The sequence below is a fragment of the Lissotriton vulgaris genome, chromosome 11 (assembly GCF_964263255.1).
Source record: "Lissotriton vulgaris chromosome 11, aLisVul1.2, whole genome shotgun sequence".
Taxonomy (NCBI): domain Eukaryota; kingdom Metazoa; phylum Chordata; class Amphibia; order Caudata; family Salamandridae; genus Lissotriton; species Lissotriton vulgaris.
In genome coordinates this window covers 58,831,875-58,855,439 of record NC_141699.1, presented here as the reverse complement: position 1 = coordinate 58,855,439, position 23,565 = coordinate 58,831,875, and the positions used below count along the sequence as shown (strand labels likewise).

Here is a 23,565-nt window from a genome sequence, read left to right as displayed (position 1 = left end):
CTCCACCCAGGGGTGCTGTCCCTAATACAAAATTACAATTACAGTTGAAACGCCCCTCAGAGACGCCCCTCACATACACCTCTCACGTGGTTTCGGTTCTGGCTTTTTCCATACTGATACTCCTCTGGGCCTCTTGTTAGCGTTGACCTTGCTTCCCAGGCTACTTCTCGGCTCGCCGGTACCCCCCAGTAAATTCCTGAAACCTCCTCCAGGCCTGTGCCTGTCTCCCCAGACAGAGCTCTATTCATCATGCTCTTGATTGGAACCCCCCTCGCACCTGCAAACAGACACCCATGGATTGGGCCCCAAATTCCAACCTCCAGTTATCTATTCAAGTCGTAAACTTCGAACATGGTTGACAATTTATGCTTAACGAGACTCGATTTTAACTAACACGTGCAGATCAAAGAAGCGGCTCTATCTTTCCAGGCCTACTAAATTACTTGCAAAGGCCTGCACTCTGTGAACCTTTGTTTCTTAAACTAAAACAATTTCTAACCTATTACACTCTGATTATAGGAAACACTTCTATAAAACATAATTTTAACATATGATCAATTATTCTGAATAATGTCAAATCCATCTTATGCGAAAATGTAAAGGCACGTTTTCGTTCTTCATACATTGCCATGAGGCCTGCACATTTCTACGTTAAGCAGCATCACCTTTTCTTCTGCAGCAGCTACATAACATGGAATCTAATAACACTATAACATTTCTAAACACTACTACATTAGTTTCACACTCTAGAATATGCTTTCTTTATTGATTAAACATTGATGTGTATATGCATTTCTATATATTTTGGACACTTCTAAATGCTTTAACTAAATTCGTGCATCCAGATTGTACATATGGTGTACTTATACATTTTTCTCAATTTGCGCTCTCTCAGTTCCCCCCTTTGATAACCTCTAGGGGTCATCACCATCACAACACCAACATTGAATTGAATCAAACAGAACTTGTTGCAAGGCTCCCTCGCTTTATCATTTCTAGAGCCCTCAGACTCCTGTATTTGGTTACCTTGCATCGCAGATAATCTCTGCTCTTGCTCTCTCATGGATCTTTGCAACCTATTTGACCTATACCATTGGTACAGTCTCACTAATCCCCACAATATGATTACACAGATCACTATTATGATGATAGGTTTCAGAATGTACCATATGAAACTTTTACCTAGGTTGGCAAACTAACCTCCAACTTTACCCATTCCATGACCCACTTTTTCCCACACGTTTACTCTTGACAAATCTTCTATTTCTTGGTGTATCTCAGTGATATTTCGTATGTATTTCTCAAGAGGTTTTGAATTGTCTGGAATGTAAGTGCAACATTCCTGGACCTTCAAAGCTTTACAGACTCCGCCCTCTTTGGCTAACAGTACGTCTAAAGCAAGACGGTTTTGAAGAACCATTGCCCTTATCGATTGCATCTCTCCTTCCACCAGCATCAATGATCTAGCAGTACTGGCAGATAATCTATCTACAACTGTTGCCAATCTCCTGATCTTGACATCATTCAGTATTAATCCTAAAAGAGGGAACATAGCACCAAACACTTCTCCAACTACCTCAGCATCTCCTACATCTCTTCTCCCCCTTGCTGGAGTTCTTCCCTCTATGATTTCTAAATCTTTAGCGTGATATATTTTGGGGAAGACAATTGCCAAATAGCATGATCCGTACCAATTGTCAGGTAGTTTCACGTAGGCATTTCTTCCACATACAAAATATACATTCGGAATCACTTGCATTCCCTTTAAGAAGTCTTTCGAGTAATATTCTAATGGGAAGGCATGTTCACAACTTACTTCTCCCACAAACATGTTTTCATAGTAAGTCTTACCCCTATATATACATAGTTTCCCTTTTTGTGTTCGATCTAAAGCTATTGGACCGTTACTACCCTTTCTTTTGTGTGACTTTTCCTCCTCGGTCCAATCTGTTTTCCATTGGCCTGAAGCCTTTAGAATTTTCTGTCTTCTGTATCGGTCATCTACCTGCCCTATAAACTTTTTCTCAATTTCTGATACCTTGCAGGTCAGATTATTTCTTCGGGCATGTGAAGTATCTAAAGTTTTCCAAGGAATGAACAATTTCCCTAACCTGTCCTCACTCTTATAATAGTCCCACTTATTTAGGTGCTTATAGTTCGGGACTTCAGGCAATACTGCATCAAAATTTGAAAAATAGTATTCAAAGCTATCTTGTCCATAAAATATGCTAAGCAACAAACTACATGTAATCCCATAAGTCAATGGAAGATGATGATACCTAATACCTTCGTCTACAGAGGCTGGCAATTGCATACAAACGTAGCAATCCTTCGCCTCCATGACATCAATGTATTCATATAGTAATTTGGCATAAGCATTTGATTTAAAGTTTCCCTGCGACTCATCCACATGTAACCTACGAGCTTCTGCTGCTAGTAAAGCCTTTTCCTGTATTGCATTGTCCTCCTTTTTACCAGCAGTAGTAGGTTTTGATGTTACCATAACCTTTGCTTCCATTGCTTTTGTCTCGTTTTCATGTCCCACTATATATGATACTGTAACTACTAAAACTATAAGAAAAATTACTCCAGCTAAAAGTGTACCTATTATAGTCAGTCAGTCAGTCAAACAAAACTTTATTTGATTTGTTAAAACCTTAAAAGTACATACCTATTATACATTTCGCTTTGCGGTTCGAGTTGCCGGCCTCCATGTTCTCCAGACAATGTAGCTTTTAGTCTCTCTTCCAATGAAGTCTTTTCTTGTTATTTCTTCAACAGTCTCTTTTGTTCATTCAGTCTTTCTTGAACTACACCTCAGGAAGCTGGCAATCTCTTTTGAAATCAGTCCTTTGAACCGCAACAACAGACAACCCTAGCCCTTCTCTGTCAACTAAATGGAAAGGTCTCTACATTTTTTCTTCTTCCACTTGGCGCTAGGTTATCTTCTCAATCTTACTTATTTACAAAAGTCTTTAGGTGTCTATGATTGTGCGTGTTCCAGCGGCTCTAATAGCGTATTCTAATATTTCTAAGCGAAGAATGGTCTCCTCGAGTGCTGATACTGTTGTACCAAACGTTGGAAATTCTACTCTGTTTAAAACCAGTTCTCTTATTCTACTCAGGTAAGGAGGATTGGGGATAGTGAGTGTTAGTAACCCTTCAGCTTCAACTCCAGGCACCAACAACGCCACTTCCAACTTGATGATGGGGTCAGTGCTGATCACTGTCACTTCCCTCACCCTCCCGGATCTCTGTGCACACGACATCTGCTGCTAGGTAGGCCCACTCAGGAGTGGCGTATCTTCTGCAGGGTACACGCACCCTCCTTGATCTTCTTGGACCCTCCGCTTCTGAGTTCTGTGCACCTTCGTCCAGGTCTGAGTCTTCGGATATAGGAGCAAGGGTTCTCTCTGGAGTTGACTTCAAGCTCGGCCTCTTCCTTCTTTCAGGCCAACTAGTCTCTCCACGCCTTATTCTCCTGCTTCTTGTCCTCACACTCGACTCTTGCTCACTTGCTGCTTGATCAGTGTCTGATTCGTACTCACAGCTACTTTCTCCTTCTGTGGCAACGTCAGTTTCACTGTCGTCCTGTCCTTCTTCCGCCTGTTCAAACGCGCTCCCAGCTTCCTCCGACACCCCTACAGCATGACTGGTCCTCTCTGTTGATTCCTCGTCCACAGCTGGATTTTCATCCGAGAGAGGAGCTGTTTCTTCCAGGGGTGCTGGAACTCTTCGCGTATGGGAGGCGTGAATCCAGTTGGGCAGCCCTCCAACTTTAAGAGCAGTATTCGTTGTTAATATGATTTGGTAGGGTCCGCGCCATCTCACGTCCAAGCAATTCTTCCTGACGTGTTTCTTCACCACGACCCAATCACCAAGGCACATGTCGTGGCACAGGTCTTGGGACGATGGAATTTCAGCAGCCTGCACCTGAAGAGACACAGAATGGATGGCATCAGAAAGTCCCTTGCAATAATCCAGGATTAGATCATCTGTGATATTCAACAATGCTGCAGTTGGAACTGATGGCAGTCTCATTGCCCTCCCCATTAAAACTTCATGTGGAGAGAGACCTGTTCTCCTATCTGGTGTGCTACGTATACTCATAAGTACTAATGGCAGTGCATCAGGCCAACTTAAGAATGTCGATGAACACACTTTGGCAATTCGGGACTTTATTGTACCGTTGATTTGTTCCACAATCCCTGAGGCTTCTGGTCGATAGCTACAGTGCAACTTCTGACCAATATTCAACGCTGAGCAGATCATCTTCACAATTTCGCTGTTGAAATGTGTTCCCCTATCTGATTCCAAAGAGGCCGGCACCCCAAAGCGCGGTATTAACTCCCTAAGCAACAATTTTGCTACTGTGAGTGTGTCACACCTGCGTGTAGGGTAAGCCTCCACCCATCTGGAAAATATGCAGACAACCACCAGAACGTACCTGAGGCGGTTGCATTTTGGCATTTCGATAAAATCTAGCTGCATTCGGTTAAAAGGGCCACCAGACCTCCCAATGTGACTCAAGGTAACTGGTGTCCTTTTCCCTATATTCAATTGCTGACAGGTGACACATCGTTGACACACTGCCTCTGCGGCTACTCTAAACTTGGGGTTATACCATGTTTGCCTGAATACCCGCAACATAGCATCTCTGCCTAAGTGTACCGGGCCATGTATCTGTCTAGCCATTGGACTCACTAATTCATTTGGCAACACTGCCCTTCCATCTGCTGAAACCCAAAAATCCATTTCACTTTTTACACAACCTGCCGTTTCCCATGTCTTTTTCTCAATGTCTGTTGCATTTTCTTGTATGCCTTTTAAATCATCCCAGGTATCTACAGTTTCTAGCATCATGGTTAATTCTGTCTTTTCCTGTGTCCCACCCACTTCCACTTCTGTGAAAGAGTATCCTTACTCTGCACAGTAGCGTGCAACCTCATCTGCATACCTATTTCCCTGGGACACAAAATCAGTGCTTTTCGTGTGAGCTACACATTTGACAACGGCAATTGCTGCCGGACCTTGCAATGCTTCCAACAATAAACGTAAAAATTCCCCATTTCGAATAGGTGAACCTGAAGAGGTCATGTAACCTCTTTGAGACCACAATTGCTCGTAGTCATGAACTACCCCGAAACCATATTGGCTATCGGTGTAAATGGTGACTCGAATTTTTCTACCTGCTAAACAGGCGCGTGTCAATGCAATAATTTCAGCTACCTGAGCGGAGTGTACTCCTTCCAGGCAAGCGGCTTCCACAACTCCAGTAATGGTGCAAACAGCATAAGCTGCTCTCAACTGACCAATATTGTCTCTTACACATGAGCCATCGACGAAGAAAATTTCATTGGGGACAGTCAACGGCTCATCTACAATATCTGGTCTTGGTTTGGTGCATAGTTCAGTCACATCAAGGCAATCGTGATCTTCACATTCTTCATCTTCTATTTCATTTGGGAGCGGCATCAAGGTAGTAGGATTCAAAACAGAGCATCTCTTGAGTGTCACGTTCTCCGCAGCAAGAATGACTTGCTCGTAGCGCGTGAGCCTGTTATTGGTCAGATGCTGTGTCTTGGTCCTGGTCATCAACAGTTCCACTGAATGCGGTACATACACCACTAACTGGTGTCCCATCACAATACTCTCACACCGTTCAATGCTGACACCCGTTGCAGCAATGGATTTGAGACATCCGGGCAACGCTGCGGCTACTGGGTCTAAAGTAGCCGAGAAGTATGCAACTGGTCTACGGGCATTTCCATGAATTTGGGCTAGAACTGACAAAGCACAACCTTCTCTTTCACAGCAGTAAAGTAAGAATGGTTTTTCGTAATCCGGCATTCCCAAAGCAGGGGCATGACACAAGTCCTCCCTCAGCTGCAAGAATGCCATCAAACAATCCTTGTCCCATGGTACCGGATCACTCACCTCCTTGTGCGTCAGTTTTTGTAAAGGCTTTGCTTTCAGGGAAAAGTTAGCTATCCACTGTCGGCAATAACCAACCATTCCTAGAAACATCCTGATCTCTCTCTGTGTCGTGGGCGAATTCATTTTCATGATCGCCTCTATTCTGTCTGGTGACACCTTCCGTTTCCCTTTTTCAATTCTGTGACCCAAGTACTGCACTTCTGTCAGACAGTACTGTAATTTGCTCGGAGACACCTTGTGTCCGTTTTCAGCTAAATGGTTCAACAAGGTGATGGTGTCTACCTTACAAGCTTCCTCTGTTTCTGACGCGACAAGTAGGTCATCTATGTACTGGACTAGAACCGAGTTCTGTGGCAGTACTAGACTTTCAAGGTTTTTCTTCAGTAGCTGGTTGAAAATCGATGGGCTTTCTGTATACCCCTGTGGGATACGACACCATGTTAATACACGATTTTTAAGCATGGGCGAATTTTGCGAATCTCGCGTTCGCGAATTTTGCGGATTTGCGAACTCGCAATCCGCAAAATCCGCGAATTCTCGCGAATTTGCGGATTTTTGGGTTTTTTTTGTGTTTGCCACTCTCTGTCACCACTGCCACTCTCTGACTACTCATGCCACCCTCTGGCCCACCCATGCCACCCCCCTCTGTTTCATCACAGCACCCTCTGGTTGTCCAGTCACTGTACATTATTGTGGCAAAGCAAAGCACACCTTCCCTGCCTAACGTGACCTGAATTAATTTGGGGCTGATTAATGTGTCACAGAATATTTTTTTAGCTGGCACATGCTTCCTTAGTTCTTCCTGATTAGTGATCTTTTGCACTTGCTAAGTGCTTTCATTGTTGCAAAATTAGTTACAACACCTGCCCTGCCCCAACTGACAATAATGAATTAGGGGCTGATTAATGGATTTGAACTTCCAGCCTGGCTCCTGCTTGTCTCCCTTAGCTGTAATTCAGGACCTTTGTGACATATGTGTAACTATTCTGAGGTTCAGAGCAGGGTCACATAATAGTTGCAACTGGCAACTGAACTCTGGAGGGGCCCCTCAGGAAGCACTACAGGAAATGGCTACTAATGATGAGCCTGAACTTTTGAACCTGGTAAGTAGTTTCAGTTTTGCTAAGATCGTATTTCTGCAATTTAGCGCTTATTCGCGGGGCGCGAAGTTGTACTGGGAAGCCGCGAACTCACGCAAACAGTGCGAGCAAGCCATAAAATCCGCTGCTCGCGGATTTGCGGATTTTGCGGGAGATTCGCGAATCTCGCGGATTGCGAATTTACCGAAAATCCGCAAAATCCGCGAGCGAAACGGATTTTCCGCCCATGCTTATTTCCAGCTTAAAAGCGAAAAGAAATTGGCTCTCCTCATCTAATGGGATTGAAAAGAAGGCCTGGCAAAGGTCTGTCACTGTGAACCACTCAGCTTGGAATGGTATCTGAAACAATATCACTGATGGATTCGGTACCACTGGACAACATGAAACAACTATGTTGTTAATCTTTCGGAGGTCCTGAACTATTCTGAATTTCCCACTAGGTTTCTGCAAACCCATAATCGGGGAGTTACATGGACTACCCACGATCTCTTTCAATATTCCCCGTTTAATCATGGAGTCAATCACAGGTTTTATTCCTGCAATCGTCTCCGGGGTCAATTTGTATTGTGGCGTTCTTGGATATTCAACATTTGGTTTTACCATGATTTTCACTGGTTCCACCCCTTTGATCAGTCCTATCTCTTCCCCAGTGAAATCCCACACTTCGGATGACACCGTATCTCTTAAGTCCCATGGAAGCTCTTCCACTGTCAAGGTAGGATACAGCTCTACGCATACCTTTGAGTTTGCAACTTTAAAGTCGGCATTGTCGTCGTTAGTCTGTACTTCCACTCCCTGAGGTGTGCAGTATATCGTACAATTTAGTTTGCACAATAAGTCTCTTCCCAACAGACACACAGGGCTAGAGTCACAGACCACAAACTGATGCTCATCGCTGTATTTCCCTATTTTCACTAATACTGGTTCTGTCAAAGGGTTAGTCATTCTCCTATTTGCGACTCCTACCACTTGAATTGTTTCTCCCGACATTGGCAGACCTGGCACCACTGCTGACCTCAAAGTGGATCGAGTGGCCCCCGTGTCCACCAAGAAGGTTGTAGGACACCCTGCCACTTCGGCCTCCACGTACGGTCCCCTTTGGTCCACCTTTAGAACTGCCCTGAGGGTACAGTCTTCCTCGCTATTCACTCGTTGTCCAGTTAGAGGATCAACATAGTAACACTCTTCTCCTCCTACAAAAAGAGGCATCTGTCTATAGGTCTTTCTCCCTGTCGCAATTCTGGGTGGTTGAGGGAACTGGGCTCGAGGAGCCGGGGTCCCCCCTTTGACCACCTTACCCTTGGGTATCGTTGTCCCCTTTACCGGACTGCTCTGAACTTCGCCCTCCTCTAGTTCTAGTTCTCCATTTTCAGGGTTATAGGGACACTCGCATTTCCAATGTCCCACCTGGTGACACTGGTGACACTTTGTCGTCCTTTTCAGGGTAGCTAGGTCTACTCTAGGTCTCGGATTCTCCTCGCTGTCCCTGTTCTGATTATTTTGTCTCCTTCCCATGGTCCCTGTTCCCTGTTGCTGCTGTCCACCCTTTCCAGCCGACTGCATCTGCACCATCATCAACTTCTCCTTAAGTTTCTTTGCTTTGGAATCTATTTCATCACTGCAGTATCTTGCATATCTCAAAGTCTCATCTAATGGTTTGTTTTGCCAACAAATTAAATGTTGCTGAATCATCAAACAAATATCAGGTCTCAAACCCAAAACGAATTTTGACACAAACTGTCCTATATCTTTAGGAGCCATTACATCTAATCCACTGTATTGTTTGAACGCTTTCAGTAGTCTCTCGTAATATTCATGGACTGTCTCCTTGGGTTCTTGCCTAGTCCGATCTATTTTGACCCAATCTATGTCCTGCAATGGCACCTTATCTTTCAGCCAAGTCATTACCCTTTCATATTTCTCCATGACTCTTTCTGACAGTCCATTAGTCTGAGCATCCCTCTCCGGCTCAGACGTGGGCCATTCGACACTAACTTTGCATGCCGTCCACAAGTCTCCTGGGACTACAATATCAAACAAGGTGTTCAAGTCAACCCACAGTACTTTAGAGATTTTTACAAACCTCTCTACCTGCTTGTACCACTCCACGGGATTCTCCTTCAGCTTAGGAAAAGAATTGGTAAATGCCGCTAAGTCCCCCCTACTCCAGGGCACATGCACATAGTTCCCATTCGCAATTTCTCGCAAAGGGTATGCTTCCATCCTCTGTAGCCCTCCCTCCGGGGACATCACAATTGTGCTCCGCCTGACAGTCCCTTTCTTGGACCACCTTTCCTCCCATTTATCCAAATCTCTCCATGTTCTTATTCCTGTGATCAATTCCCTTATGTGTGTTTTTAATCCGATTGTCCTTCTCTCATCATGATCCTGATCTGAGTAGTGCAACCTATGGTTACCCTGTAGTGCCTTTGTCCTTGACAGGTCTACCATGTACTTGTCTGCCAATTCAGATAATTTCTCGTGTACTGCTCTCGCCTTCCGAGTAATATCCTTTGCTATAAACAGTACCTGATCTTGCTCGTACATGTCAATCCTCTCCAAAGGCAACGTACCATCTATTATTTCATCTAGATCCGATTTTAAACTGGTTACATCAAGCCTTTTTGCCTTTATCTCAGCTCTCAGTGTGTCATTCTTAGAGGGTCCATTGACATCTCTTCCATCCCAGCTCCGAGCCCTACGCCTAGGTTCAGGCGAGTTATGGGGAGTCCTCCCATGTTCCCATCTTTCTAGCTCCCATGCAGTTCCATCTTCCCTTGGCGTGTGGTAAAAACAATGCTCTATTTCCCACAGTCTCATTCTGTCTATTCTGCCTGATTTCTCTAGACACACGATAGGATCCTCCATTGTTCCCCATGCTTTCGCAATTCCCTTGCTGTCTAGTGTCGCTCAACACATGATAGGACCCTTCGCAACTCCCCACGTTCCCGCGATCCCAATGTTGTCTACTATCGCCAGGTGCATGGTGAGTGCACTTAAAACTGTCTCTCTACTCTTGTGTCCTTCGGTCTCCCTCACTGTGAATGAGACGAGACACCCTTCCACTCTCTGTACTCCTATTTTCCTGCTCCTTCCTATTCTCTCTATGGAACCGACGCATAGTTCCTCTACTCTCCTGACTTTTGCCTTCGCACTCCTGACCGCTTTCACTAGCCCCGCAGTGAGACAAGATTCCGTCGCCTCGACTTCCCCACTCTGCTTCTGCTCCAGACCCATTACTCTGGGTTCCCGTGTTAGCATCCCACTCTCTCAAGTCAGCCCTCAGTTCCTTAAAGGACTTCGGTCGTGGTCCCTTTAAATCCATCGATCCTCTCTGACCCCCCAGATCTATTATGGGATCCATCGTCAAATTCAATGGGGTGCTCCGATCTCTCGGTCCCTGCAACTGCCTTCGAGAATTAATAGTATTGTTCCTACTTTCCATTTCTGTTCTCTCTCTGTCCAGGCGTAACTGTTCCTCCTCTCGCACTTTCTCTGGGTCATAAATCGATACTATAGGACCTATGGTAACAGGTACTTGGAGAGCGTCTGGCAATTGATAGGACTTGGCACACTCCGTTTCTGGCACTTTTTGTACCACAAATCTTCCGACCACACTCTGTACCGGACTAGGTTGAGATATTTCCTCACCTTTGGTGGGTTCCCAATCTGTCACAGGAAGTGGTCTATACTCTCCTATGCCAGCCCCATCCCCCCTTTGGAGCTCGGCACCTTTCCATCCCTCTATTGTACGGAGGCGGTCTGTCTGTCACCAACCTATTTATCAGACTGTCCTCTGTCTCGCTCTCATCATCCTCCTCTGGTGGTCTCCTATCTCCTGTAACTTCTATTACTGGGTACAATTTATCTACTTCAATAGTCTGCACCCTCCACTTTTTAGCTTCCTCATCCCATTTGGCATCCTGCACTGCTCTTACCGATCGTCTCACTCTTTCTTGGCGCCTGTTCTGGTTCCTGTCGTGCGCCGCCCTAATCCACGCATTAAGGGCTTAGAACTGTGTTGGTCTGGGCAGAGGTCTCATTGAGGTCATAACTGCTTTTAACTGATGCAATACTTCTAATCTAAACGTTCCGTATTTCGGAAAAGTCAGTTCCTCGTTCCTCTCTGTAATCTTACTCCAATTAGAAATCCACAGTATAGTATGCAACCCAATATTCGTAGCCATATAATGAGCCTGTGTACCCTCTGGCGGGGCTTCTTCCCCGTAATAAGAGTTCCTTCTGTCTCTCTTAAAGATCGCTCTCAAACATTTAAAACACTTCATGTTCGAAATCTACTTTTCTCAATTCCCTGCGCTTGTTTACTTCCTGATGACAATCCACCAATCCTAGCGCGGTTCTTGCTAACTGGCCTATCACAGCGCGGTCTGCGTCAACCGACCTATCCCAGCGCGGCTTCACACCAACCGACCTATCACAGCGCGGCTCTCTCTGACGTCACTCGTCCCCTTTGCAGCAGTTCCCCTCCTTTCTCAGCTCGTGTCCCCGGTCATGCATGCGTCCCATTCATACTCTGAAAAATGATTACTTCCGACCAAGCGATCACTTTTCTTGACTGTACGCCCACAGTCTAACTGTAATTTTCACCTCAACTGACGAAACGTCTTCCGTAAACGTCCAGACGATCGCCTTACTGATAGGTTACTTACACACAGTAACTTCCGACCAGCGTCCGTTACTCATACACTCACTCTTGCATTCCCCCTATCACGGTCCTGCGGGCGATCAATGGTACCTCATGACCCCCTTCACAATGGTCGACAATTACTCTGGATGTCCGATACACCCGAACCACTTAAGCTCTTTTCTGAACTTAAGATTTTCACCAGGTTGCGCTCACTCACAACCCTGCCTCAATCACACTACAGGCATTCAACTCCGCATGACATTACAACACAAATACAACACAAAACACCGCAATCTAACAACGCATGACCCTTTATACTCACTCTCGACCGACTCTGCTGCTTTTCTCTCTCGCACCGTCAGCACCTTCTTCGGCAGGTGATTCTTCTGCTGGTCATTTCTCGATCTCTAGGGGCCTCGGGGTAATCTTAACCTAGTCTAGATCACCTTCCTCTAGAAGGCAACCATCTTTCTCTGCTACCAACTGGGAAGGCGGGATTTTCGATCTCGCATTTGATTACTCTAGATCTAAATCCCCACTTAGGTCGATTGAATCTTTGTTGCCTGTCATAGAGTAAAAAGCAATCCACTACCAGGTCAAGCAATCCCAAAAATTGGCACGACTCTGAAGAACCACTTACCACGAATACGTTTTAAAGTTTTATTATAAAGCCAAAGATAAATGAAGATACAAGCATCTCAATATAAGGTTCAGAAGGTATACTGGTACTAAAACAAACATAAATTCTCTGAATGATCTTAGACGACAGAAAAATACCACTAAAGCCAATTCAAAGATTAACAGGTTTGCAAGAATAGACACAAGTTGTAACTTAAGCGTCATTTACAAAAAGAGAAAAGATCAGGTTAGACTGTCCCTACACTAGACTAGGTGACATCCCTACTTAGCAGAATCTTAACCTAAAAAGGTGTCAGCCGTGGTGACTTCCGAAGAAGTTCACTCACTCTTCTTAGTCTTTGGTGAAAATCTGTGCATTTCAGTCATGCCCTCTCTGCCTACCCATCCGCTCTCTAAGGGTCCTCAGGCCATCTGCTCTAACTCCACCCAGGGGTGCTGTCCCTAATACAAAATTACAATTACAGTTGAAACGACCCTCAGAGACGCCCCTCACGTACACCTCTCACGTGGTTTCGGTTCTGGCTTTTTCCATACTGATACTCCTCTGGGCCTCTTGTTAGCGTTGACCTTGCTTCCCAGGCTTCTTCTCGGCTCGCCGGTACCCCCCAGTAAATTCCTGAAACCTCCTCCAGGCCTGTGCCTGTCTCCCCAGACAGAGCTCTATTCATCATGCTCTTGATTGGAACCCCCCTCGCACCTGCAAACAGACACCCATGGATTGGGCCCCAAATTCCAACCTCCAGTTATCTATTCAAGTCGTAAACTTCGAACATGGTTGAAAATTTATGATTAACGAGACTCGATTTTAACTAACACGTGCAGATCAAAGAAGCGGCTCTATCTTTCCAGGCCTACTAAATTACTTGCAAAGGCCTGCACTCTGTGAACCTTTGTTTCTTAAACTAAAACAATTTCTAACCTATTACACTCTGATTATAGGAAACACTTCTATAAAACATAATTTTAACATATGATCAATTATTCTGAATAATATCAAATCCATCTTATGCGAAAATGTAAAGGCACGTTTTCGTTCTTCATACATTGCCATGAGGCCTGCACATTTCTACGTTTAGCGGCATCACATTTTCTTCTGCAGCAGCTACATAACATGGAATCTAATAACACTATAACATTTCTAAACACTACTACATTAGCTTCACACTCTAGAATATGCTTTCTATATTGATTAAACATTCATGTGTATATGCATTTCTATATATTTTCGACACTTCTAAATGCTTTAACTAAATTTGTGCATCCAGATTGTACATATGGTGTACTTATACATTTTTCTCAATTTGCGCTCTCTCAGATCTGACACACAATTGATGGGCGGAATGCTGAACAAATCAAAACATTCACCCCCAGTCAAGAGATCCATCATTCTTTTGCTCACCACGCCACCCCAGTTTTTGCATATGTAGGATCTGGGCGCTATATTCAAGTGGTGCTTTACATGATAGGGTCTGATCGTCACCCCCTCCTCCTGGAAAAAGGCATATTTGTATTTAGTTATTCGAAAACATAGGGTACGCTACCTCCACCGATTATGTGTCTGACGCGTGATACAGACAGTCTAGTAGCTCAAGAGTTCGCTTGGGACGTCTTTCCTGGTCTCACAGCCAGGCTCTGTGGCTCACAACTTGGAGGAAAGGCTAGACCACAGCTGGCATGGATAATGGCCATGCACACTAGGCCAATAAGAACATGTCAGGATACCAGACGTCATGCAGCTTGGTTACGCAGGGTCAGGTTGCACATAAATATTACCATGACATTCCCATATCAGGACTCCGTGTTTATTATTTTATAAGTTGTAAACTTTAGCAATACATACATACATTAAAAGGTTGTAGGGATTTCCTATATGAAACTAGCAAACTCATAAAAGATATTGCTTCATTGAAGAATGTCCCGTCCAGAAGAAGTAATTCCTTTCCTAAGAACATCCGAATTGCTGCACATTCATACCTTCCATTTTCCGAGAAAAGCAATTCATCCTTTTGAGTTTAGGACATGAGCTTATATTTACAATCAGTCTCTTTTAATAACAATAATTAATATTTAGAAAATCCCCTACAAGGATTGTCAACCTACTGCCCAATCAGGTTCCCTCATTATGGAAGCAATCCCTCTTTAAATATTTCGCTCACTGACACCTCTTGCAGTTTTATGTCGCCAGTCTAGGTAATGCATGTAATTATTATTATCATTTTTTTTAATCTCTCTCTTTGTCATATAGGAAGAACTGGTGCCAATGCTTAATGCCGGCGTGGCTGGTTTCAAATGCTTCATGATTTCTAGCGGAGTGGATGAATTTCCTCATGTAAGCCTTATGGATCTGCACATGGCAATGGCCGAGTTGCAAGGTACAGGGTGTCCTCTACTGGTAAGAACCCATCTATTGATTATTCGCTTTGCTCATTCTCTGTGTTCTTGAAAGGCTTCAATTTTTGTGTTAAAATCTGTGTCCCGTTTCCCTGGTTCTAAATAAAGTCCAGCACAAGACTGTGTAACGGATGAAGAATACTACACAAATGGCTCGATTTAAGAGCTTGTCCCAAAAGTTGCTGTGCTGTGTGACAGGAAGAATGGAGGAAAATGCCAAACAGAGTTATGAGATATTCTCCCCTCTCCCTAGCACTGGTGCACAATCAGGCTGCCAAGTGCCACACACACACCTGTGCATCATAGTGAAGGGTGTCTGCGTGAGTCTAGCATAGGTTTTTCACTGTAAGGGTACAAAATACTACGCCTAGTCAAACTCTAAAACTTTTGCTAATTTGCATGTGTGCTGTACGGTGCAGTACACATGTACAGTTGGGAAACAGGAGAAATACAAGTATTTCTACTTTTAGGTTTAAATCAGTTTTAGTAAGTTAATAAGACGCCAATCATCTCCCCTACATCCACTGGTCAGTGAGGGAAAACAGCGGGTGAAATGGCAACAAACGAGGAGTGATGGAGAGGATGATAGGATGGCAGGGAGGGGAAGGGAAGGGGGAGGACCGGGGAGTATGAGTAGAGTTCGCTCAACATCAACCCTATCAGGAAAATGTGCAGAGTTCCCAGGCTGGGGAGTGAGGTAGAGACCTCCCCTCAACATCTCAATCATCATTATGTTCTGTGTGTGTACTCATAGTATGAGTAAATATGCCGGACCTGTCAATTCCCTAAATTAGTGAGAGAGGAATTGTACCACGCCATACTTTATAATATGTGGCAACTTGCGGTCTATGACTGCCGTCAGCTTTTCCATACCAAGTTGTTCCCAAAGCTTATGCTGCCAGCCTAGTCACTTTGGGGTCCTGTCCGTGCCCCACCTGGATCATATGACTTGTTTGGCTGCTCAAACGGCTAGGCTAATGGCCCTTCTCTTCACCGATTTTAGGGAGGTAGGTTAGGGCATTGGTGAGGCATAATGGTATGTAGCTGGGAGACCTGGGGAGGACAGTATCGTACATTTTGTTAATATCAGCAAAGATGTTTGTTCAGTATTTTTGTAGTTTGGGCCGGTGCCAGAGCATATGTGCCATTGTGCCTACATGTCCACACTGTCTCCAACAGCTAGCATTGCTGCTCTGTTTACATTTCTGGCAGGGGTGTGGTACCATTAGTGTCAATCAATCAAGCAGGGATTTTTGAAGTGCACTACTCACCTGTGAGGGTCTCAAGGCGCTGGGGTGGGGTACAAGCAGCTCTGTAGGTCATTCAAAGAGCCAGGTCTTGAGGTCTTTTCTGAATTGGTGCAGAGTTGGGCTTCGTATGATGTAGAGGGGGAGTTTATTCAAGGTCTTGGCCATTATGTAGAATAAGGATCTGCCACCTGCTTTGGCCCTATGGATGCGGGGGACTGTGGCTAGGGTTAGGTCAGCAGAGCGGAGGTTTCTATTGGGGGAGTGGAAGGAGATTTGTTTGTTGAGGTATTGGGGTCTGGTATTATGGAGGTGTTAGAAATGGGATTTCTGGTTGGCCAGGGCTTGCGCCAAAGCCAGGCAGAAACCACCATTCCTAAGTTAGGGTAAGGAAGTCACCCGCCAAAATAACCCCTGCTCACCCTCTTGGTAGCTTGGCACGAGCAGTCAGGCTTATCTCAGAGGCGATGTGTAAAGCATTTGCGCAGGCACCCACCAGCAACAACATCCAAGGCCCCCCACAAAAGGAATTCCACACAAGGTATATGTAAAAATAGCCTTTGCATTGCAAAACACATTAGATAGAAACACACACTTTACAATGTGCCAACAGGCACAGGCAGAATTTACAGGGGATTATGTACAGGACAGGGCCACAGACACCACTGTCAGGAATATGCACTTAGTAAAACTAGCACTTAGAATGTATAACAATCAGAAGCTTCACACATGATGTATAGAACATTAAGAGGTGCAGGAGAAACACATGATGCATAAACAACACATTCAGAGGTGTAAGAAACAAGGCACATGACGCATCTAAAACACATTCAGAGGTGCAGCACATGATGCATAAACAACACATTCAGAGGTGTAAGAACAAGGCACATTATGCATCAAAACATTCTGAGGTGCAGCACAGGAGAACACATGATGCATAAACAACACATTCCGAGGTGTAAGAACGAGGCACATGATGCATCAAAACACATTCAGAGATGCAGCACAGGAGAACACTTTTCAGAAATCACATTAGCATGAACTCATAACTATACCCAGGCCAACTGGCCTTGTTGGGGCTAGGACGCCCTGTGTCCCAAAGTCAGGGGCCTAAACGTAGCAGCTGCCCACTAAGTGCTGGGCAGCTGGAGATGATGGGGCCAACGTGGGAGCCTCGCAGGCTCTGAACAAACCAACTGACTGTCCCCTTGGAGCCTCGCTGGGCTCTAAAGCAAAGTGATGCCCCCTAGAGCCTCCCTGGCTCTGCACAACAATGTGGGGCAAGTTGGGAGCGGCCCGCTGCCTTATGGGGCCGCTCTACCACGCCAGACGAATGCCCCCTTGAGCCTCTCTGGGCTCTCAAAACAACTGGGGCGCCTGAGCCCCTCGTGGGCTCTCAAAAACAGATGTGGCGCTATGAGCCTCTCAGGGCTCTAAGAACAAATGGCGCCTTGAGCCCCTCGTGGGCTCGTTAGGAACAATTGGGGCGCTCTGGAGCCTCTCGGGGCTCATCAACAACTTTGGCCCCTTTCGTTGGAGTCCCCCGTGGGGGGGACTCGAAATACACAAAATGCCCCCGGAGCCTCAGGGGCTCTAAACACTGAGGCCTCGCTGGGGCCTCTCAGCGCCCCCACAAGGAAGCTTGCACCACCGAAGGGGGGGGCACCGTCAATGTGCCCCGACACCCCCCTCGCATCACGCTGGCACTTACCGGCTCTTCCTGCGGCGGCTGCTTCTCCTTCTCGGCAGCGGTAGCGCTATGCTGGGCTCTCTCACCACATGAGAGCCCCGCCTTCACAGAGCGCCCGGCCCGCTTCCCCTGATCTTCACCCGGTCCCCATCTCGGGACCGGGACTTCGTGAGTGGAGCCTTCGGGGCTCCAAGCCAGCCAGTCTCTTCTCCCGGCAGGGCAGCCAATCGCAGCACGGCAGCGGGTAGGACTTCCTGGAAGCAAGCGGGAGTCCTGCACCGCTCCAGGTGCCCGGCCGCCTGACTTCCTGTTGCGACCATTTTCTCAACGCGGCTCGGGCCGCGGCGGTGATTCTCGGCCAGAAAGGAGGGGTGGGCACCCTCTGATCCAAAATAAAGCATAGAAGCGAGGTGGGCACTCGCAAAGGCACCCATAAACGGGGTGGGCACCCGTGTATAAAAATATATCGAGACTCGGGCACAATGCAGGGTAGGCTCCTGCTAGGCACAAGAAGAGGAGGGGGAATCCCTTCAAGGGTGATCCCCTCTGGAATGGCTGCAGCGGCGCGCTGCTCAGCCCCCAAGCTCTCCCTTTCCCAGGGAGGTCAAATCAAAGAGCCGAATCCCCATAATGAGGCGCAGGAAGGCTACAACAAGCCTTGGCAACTTCCAAAAAGGACAAAAGGGGTCCCAGAGGTCGAGGATAAAAGGTGGAGCACAGCAGCTCCCAGGAAAGGAAATTCCTCCAGCAATTCAAGGCATCCAGGGGCTGGGCAGGGCCCAGGGAGGCAAGCCTTCCCATGGGCCCAAGCAGCAGCACGCCCCTGGTAGATTCCAGTCAGAAACAAGAACATTTGACAAGAGGTCACAGCCTACTTTTATACAGAGAAATCCTTTGTCTAAAGGTGCAGGGTGGGGGAAGAACCAGTGGCAGCTGGTCTGGGAGCACCCTTGATGTGCTTAGCCCCTCACTCTATTCACTGGCAGGGCTAGGGACATTAGACGCACCACAGGGGGTGGAGCCAGCATTGTGTTGGGAAAGCCCAGCCCTATTCAGGACCCAGGTGCACTCCTCCCCAGCCATCAGCATGCTAATCTCCACACTCCCCACCGGGCAGACCCATCCAGACTCCTGGAGCCAGGCTCACCAGCCAGCTCCAGCCAATCACGTGCCAGCACACTCACTGTACACGTACACCCATGTCTAGAAGTGGCACTTCCACACTAGACACATTCACGCCGCACATATCATTGTGCAGCATTAAATCACACGAGTCCGCACATACCAAACTCGAGCCTGCACACCCCACACATCAGGAACTACCAGGGACACATATTCCCCATGCATTCCTATGGGAGGGCAGGCCTATCTCACCACACGCACTCAGAGTGCGCACGCACTTTCCACTGGGACACAGTGAAAGTGCGCAGAAACCAAGACATCACTATAATTATTTAATAACACCAGGCAAAAAGTTCCTGCCAGAAGGGTCAAGTCCAACAGGAGGCTTTGTAGGCGTGTGTGAGCAGTTTGAAGGTTATTCTTTTAGCAACGGGGAGCCAGTGGAGGTTACGGAGGTGTTGGGTGAAGTGGTCTTGACGTGGATTGTCGAGGATACGTCTGGCTGCAGCGTTCTGGACTGTATGGAGTCTGCAGAGGAGTTTTTTGTTGATACCGGCGTAGAGGGCACTTCTGTAGTCCAGTCTGCTGGTGGTGAGCATGTGGCTGACAGTCTTCCTGGCGTCGGGGATCCATTTGAAGGTCTTTCGAAGTATGCGGAGGGCGTTGAAACGAGTGGAGGACACAGCGTTGATCTGGCGGTTCATGGTGAGTGAAGAGTATGATGCTGTGGTTGCGAGCATGGTCTGTAGGGGTGGGTGGGTTTTGGAGTGCGGGGTGCCACCATGTGTTGTCCCATGCGGAGGGTTGGAGTCAAGGATGAGGACTTCCGTTTTCTCCAAGTTGAGCTTAAGGCAACTGCTGCTCGTCCAGGTTGCAACGTCTTTCATCCCATCTTGGAAACAGAACCTAGTGACTTTGGGTTCCTTGGTGCGGGAGAGGGTGAGCTGGGTGTCATCAGCATATGAACTATGTGAGCCTGTATTTTCTGACAATGGTTGTGAGGGGGGCCTTGTAGACAATGAAGAGCTGAGGGAGGATCCTTGGGGTACTCCCCATCTGATCTCTGTAGGTTCAGAGAGGAAGGGCGGGAGTATCATTCTTTGTGTGCTGCCTGAGAGGAATGATCAAAATCAGTCTAAGGCTGTTCCCTGGATGCCAGCGTCGGGGAGGCTGGCGGCTACTGTGTAGTGGAAGATGGTGTCGAAGGCTGCTGAGAGGCTCAAGAGGATGAGGGCTGCTGTGTGGCCTTGGCCGAGGAGGGCGCAGATGTCATTGCTGGCAGCTAGGAGGATGGTCTTGTTGCTGTGGTTGCTGCGGAATCCGGATTGAGCGGTATCAAGGACATTGTTGGCCTCTATGAAATGTGCTAGCTGGGTGTTGATGACTTTCTCAATGACTTTGGCAGCGAGCGTGAGGAGGGAGATGGGCTTGAAGTTCTTGAGATCTGTCTGGTCTGCGGAGGCCTTCTTGAGAAAGGGTTTGACTTTGGCGCATTATCAGTAGCGGGGATGTGGCGGTCTCGATGGAGCAGTTGATAGTTCGTTGTTGTTCAGGTGTGATGGCGGTGGAGGCCCTGTGGAAGATGTTTGATGGGCAGGGGTCAGTAGGTGCTCCGCAGTGGATGCTTTTCATAGTCTGTGCGGTGTCTTCTGTGTGTGGTGTCGCTGGAGGGATGTTGAGGCAGTGCCATGGCCTTGGTCATCGAAGTTGTTGTAGTGCGTCTTGATCTTGTGGTAGAAGAAGAAGCTGAGTTTGAAGCAGAGGTTTTGGTAGGAAGGGACATCTGCAATTTCGCTGTTGCGTCTGGTGAGTTTATGTATGATGGCGAAGACTTCCTTGGGGTTGTGGGATTTGGAGGGGATTTTGTCTTGGATGAAGGTTTTCTTTGTTGATTTGAGGAGTTGGTGGTGTACTGTGGTGACAGCCTTGTAAACGGAGCGTGCTTCTGGGGTTTTGCTGTGTCTCCACGTTTTCTCCATACGTCGGCAAGAGCGTTTAGATTTTAGAAGGTCCTTGGTAAACCAGGTGGCTTTAGTGTTGTGTTGTCTGGTGGAGTTCTGGAGGGGGTGAGAGAGTTGGCGCAGTTGGCGATGTATTGATGGAGGTTGTTTGCTGCTTTGTTAACATCTGTCGTAGTAGGAGGCAGAGATGAGGTGTTCTTTGGAGACTTTCTCCAGTTTCTGAATGGGAGGCATGGCCTGTGATTGTTGGCAGTGGGTTTCAAGAAGGAGAAATGGATGCAGTGGTGGTCCATCCAGAAGGGGTTCCGTGGTGTGGCTGAAGCGATTGTTGTTTCCTCTGGCGAAGACGGGGGGTGTCCTGCTGTGTGTGTGGTGGTGGAGATAAGTTGCTTTAGTCGAATGCTGGTGCGGTTCTCCAGGAGGGCGATGGTGTTGGGACCGCTGAGGTTGTCTGGGTGGAAGTTCAGGTCTCCGAACAGTATGTAATCCGTGGAGGTGAGGGCATGGGGAGCAATGTAGTTTGGGATGCCATTGGTGAAAGGGGAGTGGGGTCCGGGCAGTCAGCAGGCGAGTGTTCCCCGGAGCGTCGTTTTGGGGTTGGGCTTGTTCTGGAACTGGATGTGTTCCATAAGGGGCCGTGCATCATCCAAGGCTGTGGTTTTTAGTTGGAGGTAGCTTTTGTGGATGATGGCGAGGCCTCATCTTGGGGGGTTGTGGCGGTCTTTCCTCAATCAGGGGAATTGTAAGCGCACTACTCACCGTGAGGGTCTCGAGGTGCTGGGGGGTGTAAGCAGCTCCGTTCAGTTGGTTCAGTCGAAGAGCCAGGTTTTGAGTGTCTTCCTGAAGATGTTCAGGGATGGGCAGCGTCTGATCTTGATCAGGAGCTCGTTCCAGGTCTTGGCCGCGATGTAGAAGAAGGCTCTTCCTCCTGTTTTGGCTCTGCAGATGCGTGGGCTTTCGGCGAGGGTGAGGTTGGTGGATCGGAGGTTCCTCTTTGGTACTTGAAAGGAGATTCTCTCGTTGAGGTATTGAGGCCCGGTGTTATGGAGGCATTTGTAGGCGTGGGTAAGTATCTTGAACGTGACTCTCTTCTCGACGGGGAGCCAGTGGAGGTTCCATAGGTGTTGGCTGATGTGTTTGTGTCTATGGATGCCGAGGACGAGTCTGGCGGATGTATTCTATATTATCTGGAGCTTGCTGAGTAGAGACTTGTTGATCCCGCCATAGAGGGCGTTTCCGTAGTCCAGTCTACTGGTTATTAGTGCGTAGGTAACAGTCTCCCTTGACTCTGGGGGATCCATTTGAAGGTCTTTCTGAGGATGCAGAGGGTGTTGAAGTAGCTGTAGGTGACGGCATTGACCTGAGAGGGAGGAGGCGAGTACGATGCTGAGGTTTTGGATGTGGTCCGTGGGGGTCGGGGGCTACCAAGGGCGGTGGGCCACCAGCTGTTGTCCCACCAGCTGTTGTCCCATGCAGAGGGGGAGGGTCTGTGGATGAGTACTTCTGTCTTCTCTGAGTTGAGCTTATGACAGCTGTTGCTCATCCAGGATGCAATGTTCTTCATTCCTTCCTGGAAGTTGAGTGTGCAGGTGGTGGGGTCCTTGGTGAGGGAGAGAATGAGCTGGGTGTCGTCGGCGCAGGATACTATGCTGAGTCCGTGCTGTCTGACGATAGCAGTTAGGAGGGCCATGTAGATGTTGAAGAGGGTTGGACTGAGAGATGATCCCTGGGGTACTCCGCAGCTGATTTATATGTGTTTGGAGAGGAAGTGTGGCAGTCTGATTCTTTGGGTTCTGCCGATGAGGAAAGAGCGGATCAGTCGAGGGTGGTTCCTTGTATGCCGGCATCATGGAGTCAAGTGGCGAATGTGTACTTGGAGACAGTGTTGAATGCTGCTGAGAGGTCAAGTAGGATCAGGGCCATGGTGTTTCCATGGTTGAGGAGGGTGCAAATGTCATCTGTGGTGGGGAGTAGGGCGGTCTCAGTGCTGTGGTTGCTGCGGAATCCAGACTGGGAGAAGTCGAGGATGGAGTTATCTTCGATGAACCTTGTTAGTTGAGGGTTGACGGTCTTTTCAGCGACTTTTGCCATGAAGGGGAGGAGGGAGATGGGCTGGTAGTTCTTGAGGTCAGTAAGATCTGCTGAGAGCTTCTTGAGTAGGGGTCTGACTTCTGCGCATTTCCAGTCATCGGAGAAAGAGCCTGTCTTGAAGGTGGCATTGATGGAGTGTGGTAGTTCTGGAGCGATGGCAGTGGCGGCTCTGTGGAAGATATTGGGAGGCCAGGGGTCAGTGGGGGCCCAGAGTGGATGCCTTCAATGGTTGAGGTGGTCTCTCCGGTCATGACCGGTGTGCCGGAGGAGATGGTGGGCTGGCTGGCGTTGCCCGAGGGGGGAATGGTTGCGGAGTCAGGTGTATAAACATTGAAGTTGTCGTAGAGGCTCTTGATTTTCAGATGGAATCAAGATCCGAGCTTGTTGCAGAGGTTCTGGAAAGGGGTGATGTCCGTGGTTTCGCTGGGTAGCTTGGTGAATTTCTGGATAGCACTGAGGAGTTCCTTGGAGTTGCTGGAGTTGGCTAGGATTTTGTTTTGTATGAAGGTTCTTTTGGTGGTCCTGATGCGTTGGTGGTATTCCGTTATGGTGTTCTTGTAGGCGGTGTCGTCTTTCAGAGTTTTGCTGTTTCTCCAGTACTTCTCGAGATGTCTTCAGGTGCGTCTAGCATCTTGGAGGTCGGTTGTGAACCAGGCGGCCTTCCAGGGGTGCTGTCTGTCGGAGTTGCTTACGGGGTGAGCTTGCCTGCGCAGTTGAAGATCCATTTGTACAGTTCCCT

At 47.5% G+C, this 23,565-nt stretch overlaps 1 protein-coding gene across 3 annotated transcripts in view; it reads left to right on the top strand.

Moving 5' to 3' along the window:
* The window catches only part of LOC147678958 (allantoinase, mitochondrial-like), a 394,121-nt gene that overhangs the window by 183,485 nt on the left and 187,071 nt on the right, over positions 1-23,565 (top strand). For all 3 annotated transcript variants that reach the window (XM_086942692.1, XM_086942694.1, XM_086942693.1), the window contains one exon: positions 14,570-14,716. In XM_086942692.1, coding sequence (XP_086798818.1) covers positions 14,570-14,716 — 147 coding nt within the window. The remainder of the gene's footprint in view (positions 1-14,569; positions 14,717-23,565) is intronic.